Raw genomic sequence first — 15,908 nt, 5'->3', positions numbered from 1 at the left:
TTGTACACACATTTTATACCCGTCCATACGTAGGGCAATTCTACGAGCTTAGCATGTCACCTGGCAATATCATAGCCGATGACAGTCTTGACGATTTTGCCTTCGCACTTCCCTTGAAGACTGCATCCTTGTCGTTTAGACTGCTTTATTTGCCTAGCTCGTGCATCAACTAGGTCCTAGAGCCCATGTCCATCTCTCCTTGGCCAGTCCCGGGTATATCATTCATCTTGCATTGCTCCTCCTCGTCCAAATGCTCCTAGTCGGGCTTATGCTCGGTCCGTTACTTCACCCGGACCGAATACTTCCATCACTCGTCTCTGTTTTGCCATATTCCCTGTGATCCCTGTATCTCTTCTTTGCCGACTTGGTATCATACTCGATGATTCTTGCTCGTGATTCGCACTACGTTGTTCCTTGCGTGGAACATAATCTCGCCGGGCGTCCTACTGTCACCAAGCTTGGCGGGCGGTACTGGAGAGTCCGAAGTGGCCACATTCGAAAGTCGCGATGCGTATGGTGTTCTGTCCTCGGGTCGTAGGTTAGGTTACGGTGAGACAAGTGCGTTCGGAGAGGAGACAGCGTCGAAGATATCAAGATAGGATCCAGGAGTGATTAGAAACACACGCTATTGGTGGTCCGGTATAGTCTATTAAGGGTACCGCTATTGTGGCGACGAAGCACTTGAAGACAGATGTGAGTATATAGAGAAAGCGATCATCCACAAGTTCGAAAACGCACCGGGATTCGAGTCACGTCAAGCGCATGCTTTGATGACTAGAGTATTTTAGATATGCCTATCTCGTGACATTAAGGGGTGGTGTTCTGAGGTGTTGCGTTAAAACGGTAGGAACTGTCAAGATCATGCGTTCGTGAAGAGGGGATAGGCACAACCCATGCGTGACAACGAGCATGAAGGCGTGCCGCTGTTCAGGATTTGTCACTCGACCCAGCGATATTCACATGGGCTATTAGAATATTCCTGTACTCCCACGCAGTCTCCCGCGGAGCCTAAGCCTATAAATCCGCATCGCTCATGTACCTTATCTAGATGAACGACGACCCGCCTGGATGATTTCCAACGCAGCTCTCGTACTTAACGACAGATATCTAGAGCACACATCAATAGAAGACCTATAGCTACAAAAATTACCCCCACCATTTGTAACATCCCCATCAAACCCGATTACTGTATCGTCATGGTCTCTGAGCATGATCGCGATTGCGCCGCCAGATAATGTCGATACCACTCCGACAAATATCCCAAGGGTAAGGATATGGGCACCGTGGGAAGGGGAAGAATGTAGGAAGAACGAAGGAAGGCGGTAGGTTGGGGGTTTCGGGGCGAAGAGCATAGTGCACCTGAAAGAGATATGAGAATCAAGATCTTGCCTTCTCGATGATGCTGTTTCCGCCTCTGTAAGTTTCTCGACTTGGCTTTGTCTAAGCGCATGCTGCTACTGGCTGGAGTTTTTGTCACGTTGCTCCGTATCCTCTCCTGTCTCCAAAGCCCTCGCAAGATGTGGATCCTCCGGCAGCTCTGGGCTCGGCTGGGACGTAGGCCGTTGGTGCGGCCGCGATACAGGTCGTTCTGGCAGTTCTTCCAAAAGCCTACTCTTATCTGCTTTTGTCGCAAGGTAAGTGCACTTCTCACAACTGCCGGTCCACTCGACTTCCAGGGTTTCGTGTGTCGGCCGTGCGCAACCATTGCCACAGACGAGTGTGTTCGAGTACGATATATTCGTTGGTTGCGTGAAAAGTAGTTTAGAATGTTGTGGATTAAGAAGATGCACTCTTGTAGATATGCTTTGGCGTTTCGTGAGTTCTATGGTATCCACAGCCGTTCACAAACCCAACACTGGTTGGGAATCACCGTTGGAACACCTATACAAGATCAGCGACGCAGCAAAGCACGTGATGAGCATTGAAGTGAAACACATGTTGAATTTTTTCGTGGCGTGTTAGATACTCTCTTCAATGATGAGCATATGCCGAGAAGTTGGTAGCAACTTCCAGTAATTGACTTGCGCACGTCTCTTACTTAAGTGATGTAGCGGAAATCTGGGTGTCTGTAGCCGAGATCCCTGATCTGAGCCTCGTTGAGGCCATTGAGACGATGATCGCGCTTGCCTAAGTCACGCTGCCTGTTCTCCCACTTGCAATAAGCGATACCGGCGAGCGACAGGAACAAAACACCAACTTGGCCAGCAAGGTTGATGGTATGTCCGGTATGGTACTTTGGAGCGTCCTTGGCGACATATGTCCTGCAAGGAACTGTTAGTCGATTTCGGACAAAATACGTTCTTCAAGCTTACCATGTGGCGAGGACACCTCCGGCAGTTCCCAGTGTGACAACGTAAGCGCCAGAAACAGCACGAATAGCAGGACCCGCCGCGTTGTTCATAGCCCATGACAGGAAACCCGGACCACCTGGGAAAGCACCTAGCGTAATGAAGAAGACGCCCATGTACCGAATGTTGGGATTAGACGCCCAACGTAGAATCGCAAAGCCAGTTATGCCGAGAAGCGTGAACGCTGCGAGGAAAATTCCGCGGCGGTTCACTTTGTCGGAGAAGAAAGCAACTGCGATAGCAACGATACAAGCACAAACATAGGGAGGGACTGAGTACAACTGAGCCTTGGTCGCGGTCCAGCCAAGGTCGCTTAAAATGGTGGGCTGTGGTTGTCAGCCTCGGTGCAACCGAACCCAAGATGACAAAGCTTACCAGGAAGAGAGAGATTCCCTGAACAGTAATGTTGATCAAGAAGAACCCAAGCGCACAGATGTAGTTGTTGATGTTCAAGAATGACCTCGTAACGTGGTGAGGTTGGACTCGTTCATTCTCGTCCGCGCCGTTCTTCATGACTAGTCGTTCTACGGCGATTCGGCGCTCGCGTTCGTTCAGGAACCAGCATTCTTGAGGACTCTTTGGCATGAAGAATGGTGCGCCTAGGCCGACAATAATTGTGATGAGACCTTCAAAAAAGAAGATATTTCGCCATGTGTGAATGATCATGGTCGACGTGCCCCACGGCGGGATGCGCGCCAGTCTACACTGTTCAGCATGGCATGGGAATCACTGAACGAGCAAAGACTTACACAGTAGCAAGGAGACCGCCGAAGGCACCGGCAAGGGACGCTGCCGAGACATAAATGCCAACACGTAACAACAACTCTTCTCGCTTGTAGAAGCAGGTGATGAAGAAGGCAATACCACTAGTGACTTTAGTTTGGGTCGATCGCTGATGAGATGACGACGAACTTACGGCATGACACCTCCCTCGAATATTCCAAGGAAAGCGCGAGCAGTCAATAGTCCTTCAAAGCTGTGGACGAACGCCGAGCACATGGAAACGAGACCGAAGCCGCATACCAGTAGCGGAAGGTAAAATTTGGGCCCGATAATTTTCAACAGGATATTGCTGGGAACTTCTACAAATATGTAGATGATGTAGAAGATGGAAGTGACCCAATTGAATCGGACGCCAACCAAGTTCAGGTCCTTCGCCATTCCCTGGATACGCGCATTTCCGACGTTCGCACTGTCTGGATTTAGCATTTAAAATCCTTTTTCGATAATTTCCGATGCGTCCCTCTTTGCCTTGCAAATACCGAGCTCGAACAAAGATGCACACTCGTCCATTCGTGTGAGGTGTGAAGAGGCAGCAATCGAAGCAGTTAAAAAAATAGTTCTAGACTTGTACTTACCGGTCCAGAAAACACAATAGATACAAGAAGGTGGTCAAGGGTACGATGACCTTGTCTAACTTCCGACGAACAGCCTTTTCCTCCTCTTCAGACCAGGTGAATCCCTCAGCGGAATCGCTTGCGTTGCTGTCCGTGGCTTGCTCATTGTCTGCACATCGATCAGCATACGTATTGACCGATAGCTAATGATCATACAGAGAATCTTTTCTTCTCTTGCTTTGTCCGTCTCGGCATTCGCGCCGGTCTTGTAAAACTCGTTTACCTGTTCCACGGCCGCCATGTTAGACGTGCACAACAAGAACGGCGCTCTACTCCAAGGCGAAATCTCTGTAGAATTTATCCGTGCGCTCGGAGCGTAGGGTGGAGAGAAGATCCGGGAAACTTCTCCACATATACACAGACAATGCGTCCGTGTCTCTGTGCTTCGAATGGTGTACAGGAGCTCTGGTTAAGAAAGTCGGCAGTTGTACAGAAGCAGCCACAAGCACAGCAGAGGGGCTTGCCACGGAGTCGTGGCTCCTTTAAACGTCCCGCCATTCGCCCTCCGCTGGCCCTTGTTACAATGGGGCGTAACGATGTCCATCACTTTCTGCCGAATCCACATGGCGAGCGAAGGCCATGTGCACCGGTCCAACGGTATACTCACGATGCCTGTCCAATGCGGGGTCTAGACTTGGCTGGCCAGGGTGGAGCGGAGCACTTATAAGTTTGCGTATGCGCCAGCTGCTTGGCGGAGCGGAACGAGCATTTCGCGGCACTTTTCTGTGACGCTGCAAAACGGACGAAAGAGATGATAGGAGTGGCACGCGTGATGCGAAGTTGGAATCGGTTCGCTTATGCAAAAGAAAGAAACGTGGAAGTGAAGGCTGCATCGGTTGGGCGGCGGGCATTATCTGACCTTTAACCAGAGCACTGTGCAATCAGCTCGATGGCCCGAGCCGCGGTTAATGTAGTGCTGCTGTACAACGCGGGACGGCTGTCTTCTGGCGGACATGGGAGTGGGTTGTTCTTGTGTTCGAGTCACGTTCGCGGAGCGGGTCCACGTACTTGGTTGTTGCAAGTCGGCCAGCATTGGCTCGCTGGTAAATCTAGCTTCGGGCTTAGATCCACCGCAAGCGCTCCTGATCATTGATTCACTACACTGTATGCACGCTCGAAACGGTTGCTGACATGTAACATGATACTTGTGGGGCAGTAGGCCACCCCGCAAGTGCGGCATCGCCCCGTGGAGGAGGCGGGTAACATGGATACGCGCCCCGTCTCACCTACAGCAGACGAACAAGAGCGGACACACCACCGTCGTCCTTAGTCTCCTTGCCCGCCCGCCATGCTACGGCATACGAAATATTTCGAACATTGGGAAAGGCGCCATACGAATGGCACAATGCTAGTCCAGCATGACAACCCCCCAGCCGCCAGTACGGGAGGCACTTTGAGAGCAACCGTGGCTGCGCTTACTAATGCAACGATAGCGATAGCATCGAGATGATGCGGTCAACATCTAGCGCACACAGCAATCTTAAAAGGAGAATAGCAGTGGTGATTCGGTTCGATCTCTTTAAGGTTAGACGAATAATGTTTCGATTCCGACGTCTAGCCAAAGATCCTAGGCCATCACTTCCGTATGACTCTTTAACTCAATACCCAATCTTGATAACGCCATCGTAAGATATGTTGTGGTGCGTTGAACAAGACACTCGGCTCGAGCATCGCAGTCCACCTGCCACCTAGCTTACGCTCGCTGCGGTATGTTGTATTTGCTTGTAGGCGAACCTCAAGTCCTTGAAAACCCAGCAAACATGCTTTGCACCTGTGGCAATCCTTCAAGGTATTCGGGTTTGATCTGGCGAACGAACAGCCCATCGAAACGGACTCGCCTTCCGAACGAGCCATTCGCACTGCAGGGGCTCATACAGTCCCCATTGTTCCTGTATAGCTCCTTCTCATCAGGCTTTCTTGTGCCTCAGCTCGTCGCGATCTTCGTCCTTTCCAGGCCAAAGCATGGTCTTGTTATGTACTGCCCTGACCTGCATGGCCAAATTAAATAGCCAAACTGCAACTAAGAGTATCGTCATGATAGATCCGACCCACCTAATGCCTTCGCTGTTGAGCTGGTTTCCTATGGTGATGGTCGCAATCGCAAACCCCGTGTTCGGAAACACAAAAGCCCAGCAGATTAAGCTCCAGTATAATTCTTTGATTCCTTGGAGGCAAGCGACCAAGGCTATGCCGAAGAAGAAGAACGCGAAGAGCCATATAAAGATAGAAAAGACCAGGGCCAGAGGCTGCAGCACGTCCCTAGCCATCGGATGTTCCGCGAAGTAAGCATAGCCCTGTGGAATGTTGTTGGACATTCCGATCAGAGCGAGGGCAGTAAATGAGGGGGGACCCACTGCCATGAACATGCCTGGTCGTAGTTTTGGAGCCGGTAGTCCGTCTGCCATGAGCCTTCCCAAATACAGTGCCATCATTATGAGTGAGATGAGGAATCCGAGGCCCTGACAAGAAACACCAGCAACGATAACTGTCAGCCTCTCCTCGTATGGCTGCGAAGAGCTGATACTGCTTGCGATGCTTCCTGAAAGCATGACTGGGAACACGGGAAGGATCCAGGATGGGGTCATGGAGTGGATCGACATGTGCTTGCCTGCCGAGAAAAGGACGTGGTAGTGTCCAACAGCCATAGTCAAGGTACAAGCGAGATATATCCAGAACAGTACTCTCAATGTAGTGATAAGCCACGGGCCGGATGATGGAACGCCAAATGCTTGTATGTTCATGAGTAGAACAGCGAGTGATAACCACATACACGGAAAGAACAGACTCTCAGTCGGATGCGAGAGAGAGCTCTTCAGTGCTCCAGGATTCATGATAAATCGTAGCGTTATCATCGTGAAGTTGAATACGAGCATTACGATGAAGAAGATGAAGATGGTCTTGCCAATCGTCGTTTGACCGTTGAATTTGTGCGGTTGTACGTTGATTAGATTAGAGATTCCCCCGGTCGACATTGTCAACGTGAACCACGTCCACGTGAAATGCGCAATGCGCTCGCGGATTGTGACGTCTCCGACGTAGCTGACCGACTTTTCCTCGTCTCCCAACGACTCTCGCCTTCCAAACGATTCTCTTCTCGCCGGCATCTTGCGTTACTTCTTCTCAACGAAAACTGAAATTGCGGGCATTGAAATTATGGACAGATGGATTGTGTGCCACCAGGAAACAAAAATAATATATAAGATGAGCATCGGGCGATATCGTCCAGAGTTTCATGGCTCGGGTTGGTATCATCACACCGTAACCGATTGAGGCTAGCGATTGACGTCAATCCTGCCATTTTAATCCACTTCGGAAGACGGAAGGGTTTTCACGAACATCAGCATCGAGCACATATGCTCGATTGTCACCAGATAAAGAAATGAATATTGACTCAAGCACAATCGTCCAACGACCGCAAGATGAAAATGCATGGCCTTGCAGGCATGTGCTCGCTTTTGCCGTGCCCGCATCATTGTCGCAAAGCGCATGTTCATTCCACCTGCAGTTATCCGGAATGCACGGTCCGGCCCTGTAGCCTCGAAAATCAGATTCACCTTCGATGTTAACAATGGCATCAGTCTGAATGCGTCACCAATATTTCCTGGAGCTGGAAATACCCACTTGACGCTCTGCCATGTCTAAATACGCGTCTTCCGACCTGTCTGGCCGTTCCCATGCTCGAAAGCACACGAAACACCTTTGCGGCCTTTAAACCAAGATCCTGGCGCTGGTCGGCTGGGTTCCACGCCTTCTCTTATGTGAGCTCTTTCTTCGCTGCATTAGAATCATAGGACGATTTACTGTGCTTTGCCATTACTCGATCTGTCCAAGCACGAACTCTGTAGAAGAAAGCAACGGATGCAGTTTATACGATCAACGGCTTCATTGCAAGCAAGCTGGAGTACAGTACCGCTTGTCCATACTAAACATCCTTTGCTTCGTATCAACAACCGTCAACTACAATGGATCGACGCTCGACGAGGTAGCACTTTGCACTTGAACGGGTCTAACAGCGCTCATTCGACCCATGAGTCTTTCCTGATCTGTATCTGCATGTTGCCACACTCACACTCTCTCCGTCGCTTTGGTGTTGCTCTGTACTTGCACAGCGCCAAGTTCCAAGATCCTAGAGGATGGTTCATATTTACTGGGCAGACCTGTGCCTCCAGGCGCAAGTGTCGCGGATATTCACGAGCTCCTGTCAATCCCAGGGCACCTAGCAAGTATACAATAGATTAGCAGTTTCATCAGAGTTTCTGTAAGTAGACGTTCGGTGCCATCGATCTCTCACTCGTCTATTAAGATGACGTACTTTGTACCAAATTCCTACGAAAGTGCATGTGGTCTCCCTCGACTAATAACCGCACGCCCAGTCACGCGTGCTCGTCATGAGCGAAGTTCTTCACAGGGTGGAAATCATCGTATCAAGATGTAGATAGATCCCGTGTCCTGGATAATATTGAGCTTGGTACGTTCCTATATTTGTACGAGTTTCGTGACCTGTGAGCTTCACCGAGCTTCACTGCCCATCGTCATAGAGGTTTTAGTGGGGTAGGTATGATTACTATAAGCTCATTCTAGCGTTAAATTACGTATGACCTCGGCGATCGTGTCTTTGTTCGTGTCGCCGTTGAGAAGCTACGTGGATGCGGGATGCGGGATGCGGGACTCATGCAATGACGTTCCGTGCCTGCAATGGCACATAGGTTCTTTCGGAAAGAAAAACCGGACGTGTTCCCTTGTATTGCGCTGTCGTATTGATGTGTAGTCTCTGTAATTGGGTATTATAGGTAGCCTTCATTTACTCTGGCGACAATGCGACAGACCCTCCGCGACAGACCGCCGGCACGGCGCGGCATGCGGCCAGCGGCTTCGGACCACGCAACAAATGAGCACACTTGGTATAAGGAGTCGACGGAAAGCGAACCACGCCCTGGCAATCAAATAAGGGACCTGGAGAAGGCCGACGAACCCCCACCGCTTTCCGATTACTATAACAGGCGTGCTTCTTTGGCACCCAAGAAGGACGACCCTTTTGGCGATGAGGAAGGCGCAGAAGTCAAATATAGGACGTTGCGATGGTGGTAAGCTGAACTATCGATCGAGCTGTGCGAAGTGAGGATAAGTCGCTGACAAGGATAGGCAAGCAGCACTCAGTAAGACATAGTGAATCGGTTTGGTGACGAAGCACACGCATTTACTGATAAGCTGCAGTCATGATCGCGGAGACCATCTCGCTGGGAATCCTGTCGTTGCCTTCCGTGCTGGCACGGATTGGGATAGTACCTGCGGTCATCTTGATCGTTGGGCTAGGAGCTTTGGCGACGTACACCGGATATGTTTTGGGCCAATTCAAAGCAGCGTATCCGCATGTACGTATTTTGCACCTAATTGGACTCGAGTACTAACCAAGCAATTGCGAAGGTCCACAATCTCGCCGATGCGGGCGAGGTGCTTCTTGGGCCCTTCGGTCGTGAGTTTGGCGGGGCCGCGCAGACGATCTTCCTCGTCTTCGTTATGGGCAGCCATATCCTCACTTTCACGATAGCAATGAACGCCATAACCGGGCACGCAACATGCTCAATTGTGTGGGGCGTTGTGGGATTCATTGTACTTTGGATTTTGACCCTGCCGAGAACGCTCAAGAAAGTGTCGTACTTGAGTATTGGATGTGAGTGTCTACGTATATCACCCTGGACGCATATCGGATGTGCTTACTCAATGTAGCATTCCTGTCCATTTGCGGCTCTGTTTTTGTGACCATGATCGCTGTGGGTGTTAATCCGGTGGCTAACCTGCACCTCCAAGCAACGCGAACCATCGGGTTTTCGGCGGCTTTCCTTGCGGTGACAAACATCATATTTGCCTATGCTGGACATGTCGCCTTCTTCTCTTTCATTAGCGAATTTCGCGACCCACGAGAGTTTCCCAAGGCGCTCTTCCTTCTGCAAGCTACCGACATTTCATTGTATCTTGTGGTGGCTGTAGTGGTATATCGCTACACTGGGCAAGAGGTCACAAGCCCTGCACTGGGCAGCGCGAGCAACGTTGTCATGAAGATTGCGTATGGAATCGCCCTGCCAACGGTAAGTTGCCTACCCGGTCTGCTGTGCACCTGTCGACGATTGATCGAATTAGATCCTGCTAGCAGGCGTTATCTATAGCCACGTTGCGGCTAAGTACGTCTATGTACGCATTTTCCGTGGCACGAAGCACATGAGCCGACGCACAATACTTTCCATTGGATCCTGGGCGGCAATTACGCTCACCTTCTGGCTCATTGCATGGATCATCGCTGAGTCCATACCAAATTTCAACAACCTGCTCTCACTCATATCTGCCCTATTCGCATCATGGTAAGCACATGCGCTCATTTCACTTCTCGAGCCGTGGCAGTTCCGAACGGAGTCAGTGCAAAAGTCGGACCCGACTTATGAGTTGAAGTTTGAGCTGACGGAGTGTGCAGGTTTTCGTATGGCATGAGTGGTGTTTTCTGGCTGTTTCTTAACCGGGGCGATTATGCGAGTAGTCGGAAGAAGATGTTATTGACAGCGCTGAATCTCTTCGTTGTTGCATTCGGTTTCGCGGTTTGTGGAATCGGCCTATATGCATCTGGTAAAGCAATTCATGATGAGAGCGGGAGTAGTTCCTGGTCTTGTGCGGATAATAGCGCGTAAGTAGTGGCAGCACACATGGAAGGAAGTCGAGAATACGATGCGCGCTGACTGCATGTTATATGAGGTATATATGCAAAAATGATTCTCGAGAGCAGCTGATAGGGTTATGTCGCCCTGAAAGGCTCATGCATGAGTGCCTAGCGTGTCGCTACATATGTATGATCCTAGGAGACGGCCCGCTTCTAGAAGGTCTATAGTTCCTCCCCAGCGCCGCCAGGAAATTCTAAGAAATAGTGGCGTGAACATTATCGTTAATATGTCTAAGTGAACAGCATGGCCGGACAACAACCCTGCTTTGTCGATCACGGACAAGAAATGTCTTGATACCCAATTCGGGCTAAATGCATGGGCTAGCATAGCTCTTAATTTCCGCATCCGTGCTCTCCCCATCCCAAGGCGGATCTAAGTACTAAGGAACTTCACGACCTCACCATTGAAGTCGGATGCAATAGATGCTTCGACGTTCAAAAGTCCCCGAGCTGAGATTGCGAATTATGCAGGCCAGTGGATTAAGCGACGGTGGCATGCTTGCTGGCCCCAGCTCCGCGGCGCGCGTCTTCTTGGCGACCCCAGTTGTGAGTTCAGAAAAACACTAGGGGATCGGCTTGTAGCTCGCTGAGGCCTGGCAGGCTATCGTGCACGACGGTGCAAAATGCGTTGTGGTTTACCGTCTCTTCTTCTCCGTTCTCTGTAAGAGGGGTGAGGCGGACCTTCCTAACTAGGCTTTTGGCTTCGGGACTCAGGTGTCGTATGAAGTCCAAAACAGGTAGATAGTTGAAGGCGTAAAAGTGGAACAGGTTTTCTGAGTACAATATGGACAGACATTCATGGTAAATGAGGCGAGTGGTTCTCAGGATGTCGAGCGTGAGCTTGTCGGGATGTGGCCTGCACTTGCGATTCCATTTCTTGCTGATGACGGTGGAGTCGCAATCGGTGTAAAGGGTAAACCTCTGGGTGGAAGAAGGGAGTACGTAGCGGAATATTTCTCTTCGAATCTCTGATGGAATGCGCAGTAAAGGAGGGTAGTTGTCCAGAGCAGTTATTGTTTCTGGTATCGAAGCTTGTTTTGCAACTGACTCCCTGGAGCCAGCTAATCTGGACAGATAGATGTCGTTGATTGCTGGTTTGGCCAGTGAGGGTGTAAGCTAGCAATACCGGGTTGGTTTCAGAGGCAAGAGCAGAGTGCTCACCTTTTTCGAAAATGTCTTGGCCGGCATGCTGAGGCGGCGCAAGAAACACAAGAAGGCAAGATCAAAGCTACAGCAAGTTATGACAGGAACGACGGCAGCAAGACGGGACGCGACGACGGAACTGCCGGTGCGCTAGAGGTGGTCACGAGACAGACTGGGCACGTCTGCGATATCTCCAGAAAGAGCTCGAAAGAAGCTCGAGGGTGGGACTAGTTATGCGCGGGAGCATCAAGGAGAGCGAGGATGCAAAAAGGCAGACGAACAATCACAGACGGATGGAGAGACGACTCATGCACGGAAGGGTGGTGGAAGGACGTCCGTAAGGCGCGCCCCATTGCCCCTGCCGCATTGGTCTCGGCGCGGAAAAACAGGTCGGAAGCCCCGGCGGTCGCGCCTGCACTTTTTGCAACGCGCTTGGTGGTGCCTGCGGGGAACGTTTCGACTGCCCCCCAACCCTTTGCTGCTGTCTCCGAGCTCCTGCTTTTGCTCTTTCTCTGTGCACTGTTTCTAGAGTAGCCTTCTGCATCGATACCCCACATCCACCATGTCGTTCGGCGGGCAGACGCCCACTATAGTGGTGCTGAGAGAAGGTGGGTAGCGAAGCTCTGTCAACCTTCGCACAGCGAGCTAAGTTTGTCAGGCACCGACCAGTCGCAAGGACGAGGGCAGATCGTGTCCAACATCAACGCATGTCTCGCAGTACAGTCGACCATCAAGGGCACCCTGGGCCCTTATGGCGGCGATTTGTTGATGGTTGACGAGAACGGCCGCCAGACCATCACGAACGACGGCGCAACAGTGATGAAGCTCCTCGACATCGTGCATCCAGCCGCCCGCATCCTCACCGACATTGCGCGCTCGCAAGATTCCGAGGTGGGCGACGGCACCACCTCTGTGGTGGTCCTCGCGGGTGAGATATTGAAGGAGATCAAGGACTATGTTGAGCAGGGTGTGAGCAGCCAGACCATTATCAAGGGCCTGCGAAGAGCATCGAACATTGCAGTCAACAAGGTCATGGAGATCGCGGTCGACACCACAGAGGGTAACAAGCGGGAGACGCTTCAGAAGCTCGCTGCCACAGCCATGAGCAGCAAGCTGATACACCGCAATTCTGCTTTCTTCACCAAGATGGTGGTGGATGCTGTTCTCTCCCTTGATCAAGATGACCTCAACGAGCGGTTGATCGGCGTTAAAAAGATCACGGGTGGTGCGCTGCAGGACTCGCTTTTCGTGAACGGCGTAGCTTTCAAGAAGACCTTCTCATATGCCGGTTTCGAGCAACAGCCCAAGGCTTTCACCAACCCCAAGATCGTGTGCTTGAACGTCGAGTTGGAGCTCAAGAGTGAAAAGGATAACGCAGAGGTGCGCGTGGAACAGGTTTCGGAATACCAGGCTATCGTGGACGCAGAATGGCAGATCATCTTTAACAAGATGGAGGCGCTGTACAAGACTGGCGCAAAGGTGGTGCTGAGCAAACTTCCCATTGGCGATTTGGCAACACAGTACTTTGCCGACCGAGACGTTTTCTGCGCTGGACGTGTAGCATCAGACGACCTGGACCGCGTATGCCGGGCAACAGGCGCCAGCATCCAGTCTACCTGCTCTGACATTCAGCCCAAGCATCTGGGTACCTGCGAGAAGTTCGAGGAGCGACAGATCGGCGGCGAGCGATTTAATTTCTTTGAGGGTTGCCCCGAAGCGAAGACCTGCACGCTTGTACTCCGTGGTGGTGCTGAGCAATTCATTGCCGAAGTCGAGCGAAGTTTGCACGACGCAATCATGATTGTCAAGCGCGCGATTCAGAACAGGAACATTGTGGCAGGAGGAGGAGCTTGCGAGATGGAGGTTTCCGCCTACCTACATGCGTTTGCCGACAAGGACGTGCGGAACAAGCAACAACCTATCATCAAGGCTTTCGCCAAAGCTCTTGAAGTCATCCCGAGGCAACTGTGCGACAACGCCGGCATCGATGCAACGGATATCCTCAATCGCTTACGAGTTGAGCACAAGAAAGGCAACATCTGGGCGGGCGTCGACTTTGTGGATGAAGGTATTGCGAACAACATGGAGAAATTCGTCTGGGAACCTAGTCTCGTCAAAATCAACGCTCTGCAGGCTGCCACTGAGGCAGCGTGCCTGATCTTGAGCGTAGACGAGACGATCAGTAAGGCACTCAACCATCAGTATAAGCTCGAAAAGTTAACAAATCTTCAGGGAACCAAGAATCGCAACAGCCACAAGCTCCGAACAAGCCCCTGCCACCGGGCGCGGCGCAGAGGGCGCTCGGCGGACGGGGTCGTGGCAGAGGTATGCCCAGGAGGTAGAAAAGAGGCTTGCGTAGTGGAGTAAATGTAGGGATACCGCAAACGTAGCTGTGCAGCATCGAAAAGCCGCATGTTACGATAATGAAAACAGTGAATCACGCATGCAAGACAGAACCGACACCATAACTCAAGTGGCATGCTCTCATTCGTCCGGAACTAGCCCATGACCTCTAAAGCCTTAGCACTTCATCCCGCTCTCCTCCCAACTCATCCCATAACTCTTCACCCTACTCCAATAGAACGGCCGGTCATTCTTCAACCCGAACTCGCCCCAGTCATCCGTCAACCGATTATAGCTCCAATAACCTTGCCAACCAAGCTTATTGTTTCTAGCCGCACGCCCCGCGATACCTACGTCTAGATACATCTTATACATGTACTTTGGCGTTGCACCCGCCGTCTCGATCTCCAGCGTGCCCTCCTTCTCGCCGTCCTCAACACCAGGGACTTCCGGTCCCGTCAGCCTCCACCGACCTAGTAGCGCATCCTTCATCGGAGCGGACGGAAGGTTGTGGTGATTGTTGTGCATGTTCTCGACGTAGAGGTAAGGAACTACGTCGGAGGGTTCGGAGGTTGTCAGGAGGGAAATGCAAGTCCCGTCGCGCAGGAAGCGGAGGTAGCGATAGTATGTCACGATGTGGATGGGCGAGTTCCAGGTTATGCTCGTGGGGGATGAGGCGCCAGGACGGGTGTAGTTCACCGTGGAGATATAACATCCGTTGAACCTGACTCTGGGTCGGCGGCGGAAAAGGGTGCGATAGGTTGGGTAGGCTGATGGTACAAGGAGGGGGGTCATGTTTTGGGGAAAGGGAGTGGGTACGATGGGATCTGAGAAATGTGGGCCGAGAATGTAACCGCCTTGGTCATCGTCTCCGAGAGGTTTGCCGTCGACCTGGCAGGACCAGGTATAATGCATGGCTGCGAATCCGTACTCATGACCTAGGGCGATGCGTTTCCAGACTCGCTCTTCGGTGGTCACAAGATATGCAAGGCGTCTGCAGACCTGGCTCAGGCGGGCAAATGATGCTACGTCTTGAAGGGCGACATGTTCGAGGATCTCAACAAGGATCTCCTCAGGGGTGGCGGCGATGGGACATGGAGGTGGCGGGGAGAAGTCAGTCGGTGGCTCGTCGCCTAGGATGGAGAGGGCGGAGAAAGCCTCGATCATCGACTGTAGGGTCGGTCGGAGGCCTTGTAGGGAGTGATGGGCAGTATCAGGAACCGTGACCGGGGCATTTGAGGAATTGGGGTCTTGAGGTTTCGGCTTTGGGTGTGGAGGTTTGGGAGGGAAATGTTTCGCCTTGTACTTTTCATGAACGCTATCGTCGAGCTGAAAGGGTGAGCTCATGGTGTTGGGACGTGGTCATGCCAGGGATCGTACCTTGAAAGCCTTCCGGTACAGATTCAAGCTGTCCCCCAAACTGCCCTGGGTCTCCTTCTCTACTGCTTTCTCGTAATGGTCCAGCGCAGACTTTGGTTCCGCACCCAATGAAGGGGCGAGCGCACTGGTTTCATCCAGGCGCCTTCCATGCTGCTTCTCGCTCAGGTCATGGTACGCGTGAGGCGCTGCCTCGTCTACGTCTTCACTGTGGTGGCGCACGTGGGATGGCACGTCAGGGCCCTTATTCTTAGGCGCTCTGCTTGACGATGCCTGCGTTGTCCTTGGTGATGCCGGCTGCGTGCCCTTGGTCCTGGCAGTGACCTCGGCCCTCCATTTCTGACGGAAGGCCTCGAGCTCCTGTTCGGTCGAGTCCATGGCTGCGGTAGCGTGGTACTGCAACGTGCGTGGCGGCTATCAGCGGCTAAGTCCGATGTCGGCTCTGGGGACGGAAAGCGGTGGATCGCGGGCGCGAGACTACTCTAGCAGGATACATACCAAGTCTATTTATCCCACTGCGTTGGACTAGTGGACGATGACTCATGGGTGCGCGGTGTAGGAGTCGCGGGCGATGGATCATGACATGGCGTGCGC

General features: G+C 51.9%; 7 protein-coding genes across 7 annotated transcripts; 2 read left to right on the top strand and 5 right to left on the bottom strand.

Moving 5' to 3' along the window:
• Window positions 1–2,038: 2,038 nt before the first annotated feature.
• Window positions 2,039–3,986, bottom strand: N0V89_009650 (uncharacterized protein; the record flags this gene model as incomplete). The annotated part of the gene is made up of 7 exons (XM_056218401.1): window positions 2,039–2,261; window positions 2,313–2,674; window positions 2,724–3,048; window positions 3,098–3,214; window positions 3,265–3,540; window positions 3,707–3,854; window positions 3,902–3,986. The coding sequence occupies 7 exons, from the start codon at window positions 3,984–3,986 to the stop codon at window positions 2,039–2,041; spliced, it is 1,536 nt and encodes a 511-aa protein (XP_056067666.1).
• A 1,666-nt stretch (window positions 3,987–5,652) lies between these two features.
• N0V89_009649 (uncharacterized protein) lies at window positions 5,653–6,849 on the bottom strand (the record flags this gene model as incomplete). The annotated part of the gene is made up of 1 exon (XM_056218400.1): window positions 5,653–6,849. One exon carries the CDS (start codon window positions 6,847–6,849, stop codon window positions 5,653–5,655), a length of 1,197 nt encoding a protein of 398 aa, XP_056067665.1.
• Window positions 6,850–8,440: 1,591 nt separating this feature from the next.
• Window positions 8,441–8,833, top strand: N0V89_009648 (uncharacterized protein; the record flags this gene model as incomplete). Its single annotated transcript, XM_056218399.1, has 2 exons — window positions 8,441–8,476; window positions 8,570–8,833. 2 exons carry the CDS (start codon window positions 8,441–8,443, stop codon window positions 8,831–8,833), a joined length of 300 nt encoding a protein of 99 aa, XP_056067664.1.
• A 264-nt stretch (window positions 8,834–9,097) lies between these two features.
• Window positions 9,098–9,605, bottom strand: N0V89_009647 (uncharacterized protein; the record flags this gene model as incomplete). The annotated part of the gene is made up of 2 exons (XM_056218398.1): window positions 9,098–9,255; window positions 9,464–9,605. The coding sequence occupies 2 exons, from the start codon at window positions 9,603–9,605 to the stop codon at window positions 9,098–9,100; spliced, it is 300 nt and encodes a 99-aa protein (XP_056067663.1).
• A 1,398-nt stretch (window positions 9,606–11,003) lies between these two features.
• On the bottom strand, window positions 11,004–11,639 carry N0V89_009646 (uncharacterized protein; the record flags this gene model as incomplete). Its single annotated transcript, XM_056218397.1, has 2 exons — window positions 11,004–11,567; window positions 11,613–11,639. 2 exons carry the CDS (start codon window positions 11,637–11,639, stop codon window positions 11,004–11,006), a joined length of 591 nt encoding a protein of 196 aa, XP_056067662.1.
• Window positions 11,640–12,156: 517 nt separating this feature from the next.
• CCT7 (T-complex protein 1 subunit eta) lies at window positions 12,157–13,936 on the top strand (the record flags this gene model as incomplete). Its single annotated transcript, XM_056218396.1, has 3 exons — window positions 12,157–12,202; window positions 12,253–13,776; window positions 13,827–13,936. 3 exons carry the CDS (start codon window positions 12,157–12,159, stop codon window positions 13,934–13,936), a joined length of 1,680 nt encoding a protein of 559 aa, XP_056067661.1.
• A 178-nt stretch (window positions 13,937–14,114) lies between these two features.
• On the bottom strand, window positions 14,115–15,692 carry N0V89_009644 (uncharacterized protein; the record flags this gene model as incomplete). The annotated part of the gene is made up of 2 exons (XM_056218395.1): window positions 14,115–15,266; window positions 15,318–15,692. 2 exons carry the CDS (start codon window positions 15,690–15,692, stop codon window positions 14,115–14,117), a joined length of 1,527 nt encoding a protein of 508 aa, XP_056067660.1.
• Window positions 15,693–15,908: the final 216 nt, after the last annotated feature.

This window comes from Didymosphaeria variabile, assembly GCF_027946475.1.
Source record: "Didymosphaeria variabile strain IMI 356815 chromosome Unknown scaffold_7, whole genome shotgun sequence".
Lineage (NCBI taxonomy): Eukaryota > Fungi > Ascomycota > Dothideomycetes > Pleosporales > Didymosphaeriaceae > Didymosphaeria > Didymosphaeria variabile.
The sequence above is the reverse complement of the archived record's forward strand: the minus strand, read 5'-3'. Positions and strand labels throughout refer to the sequence as shown.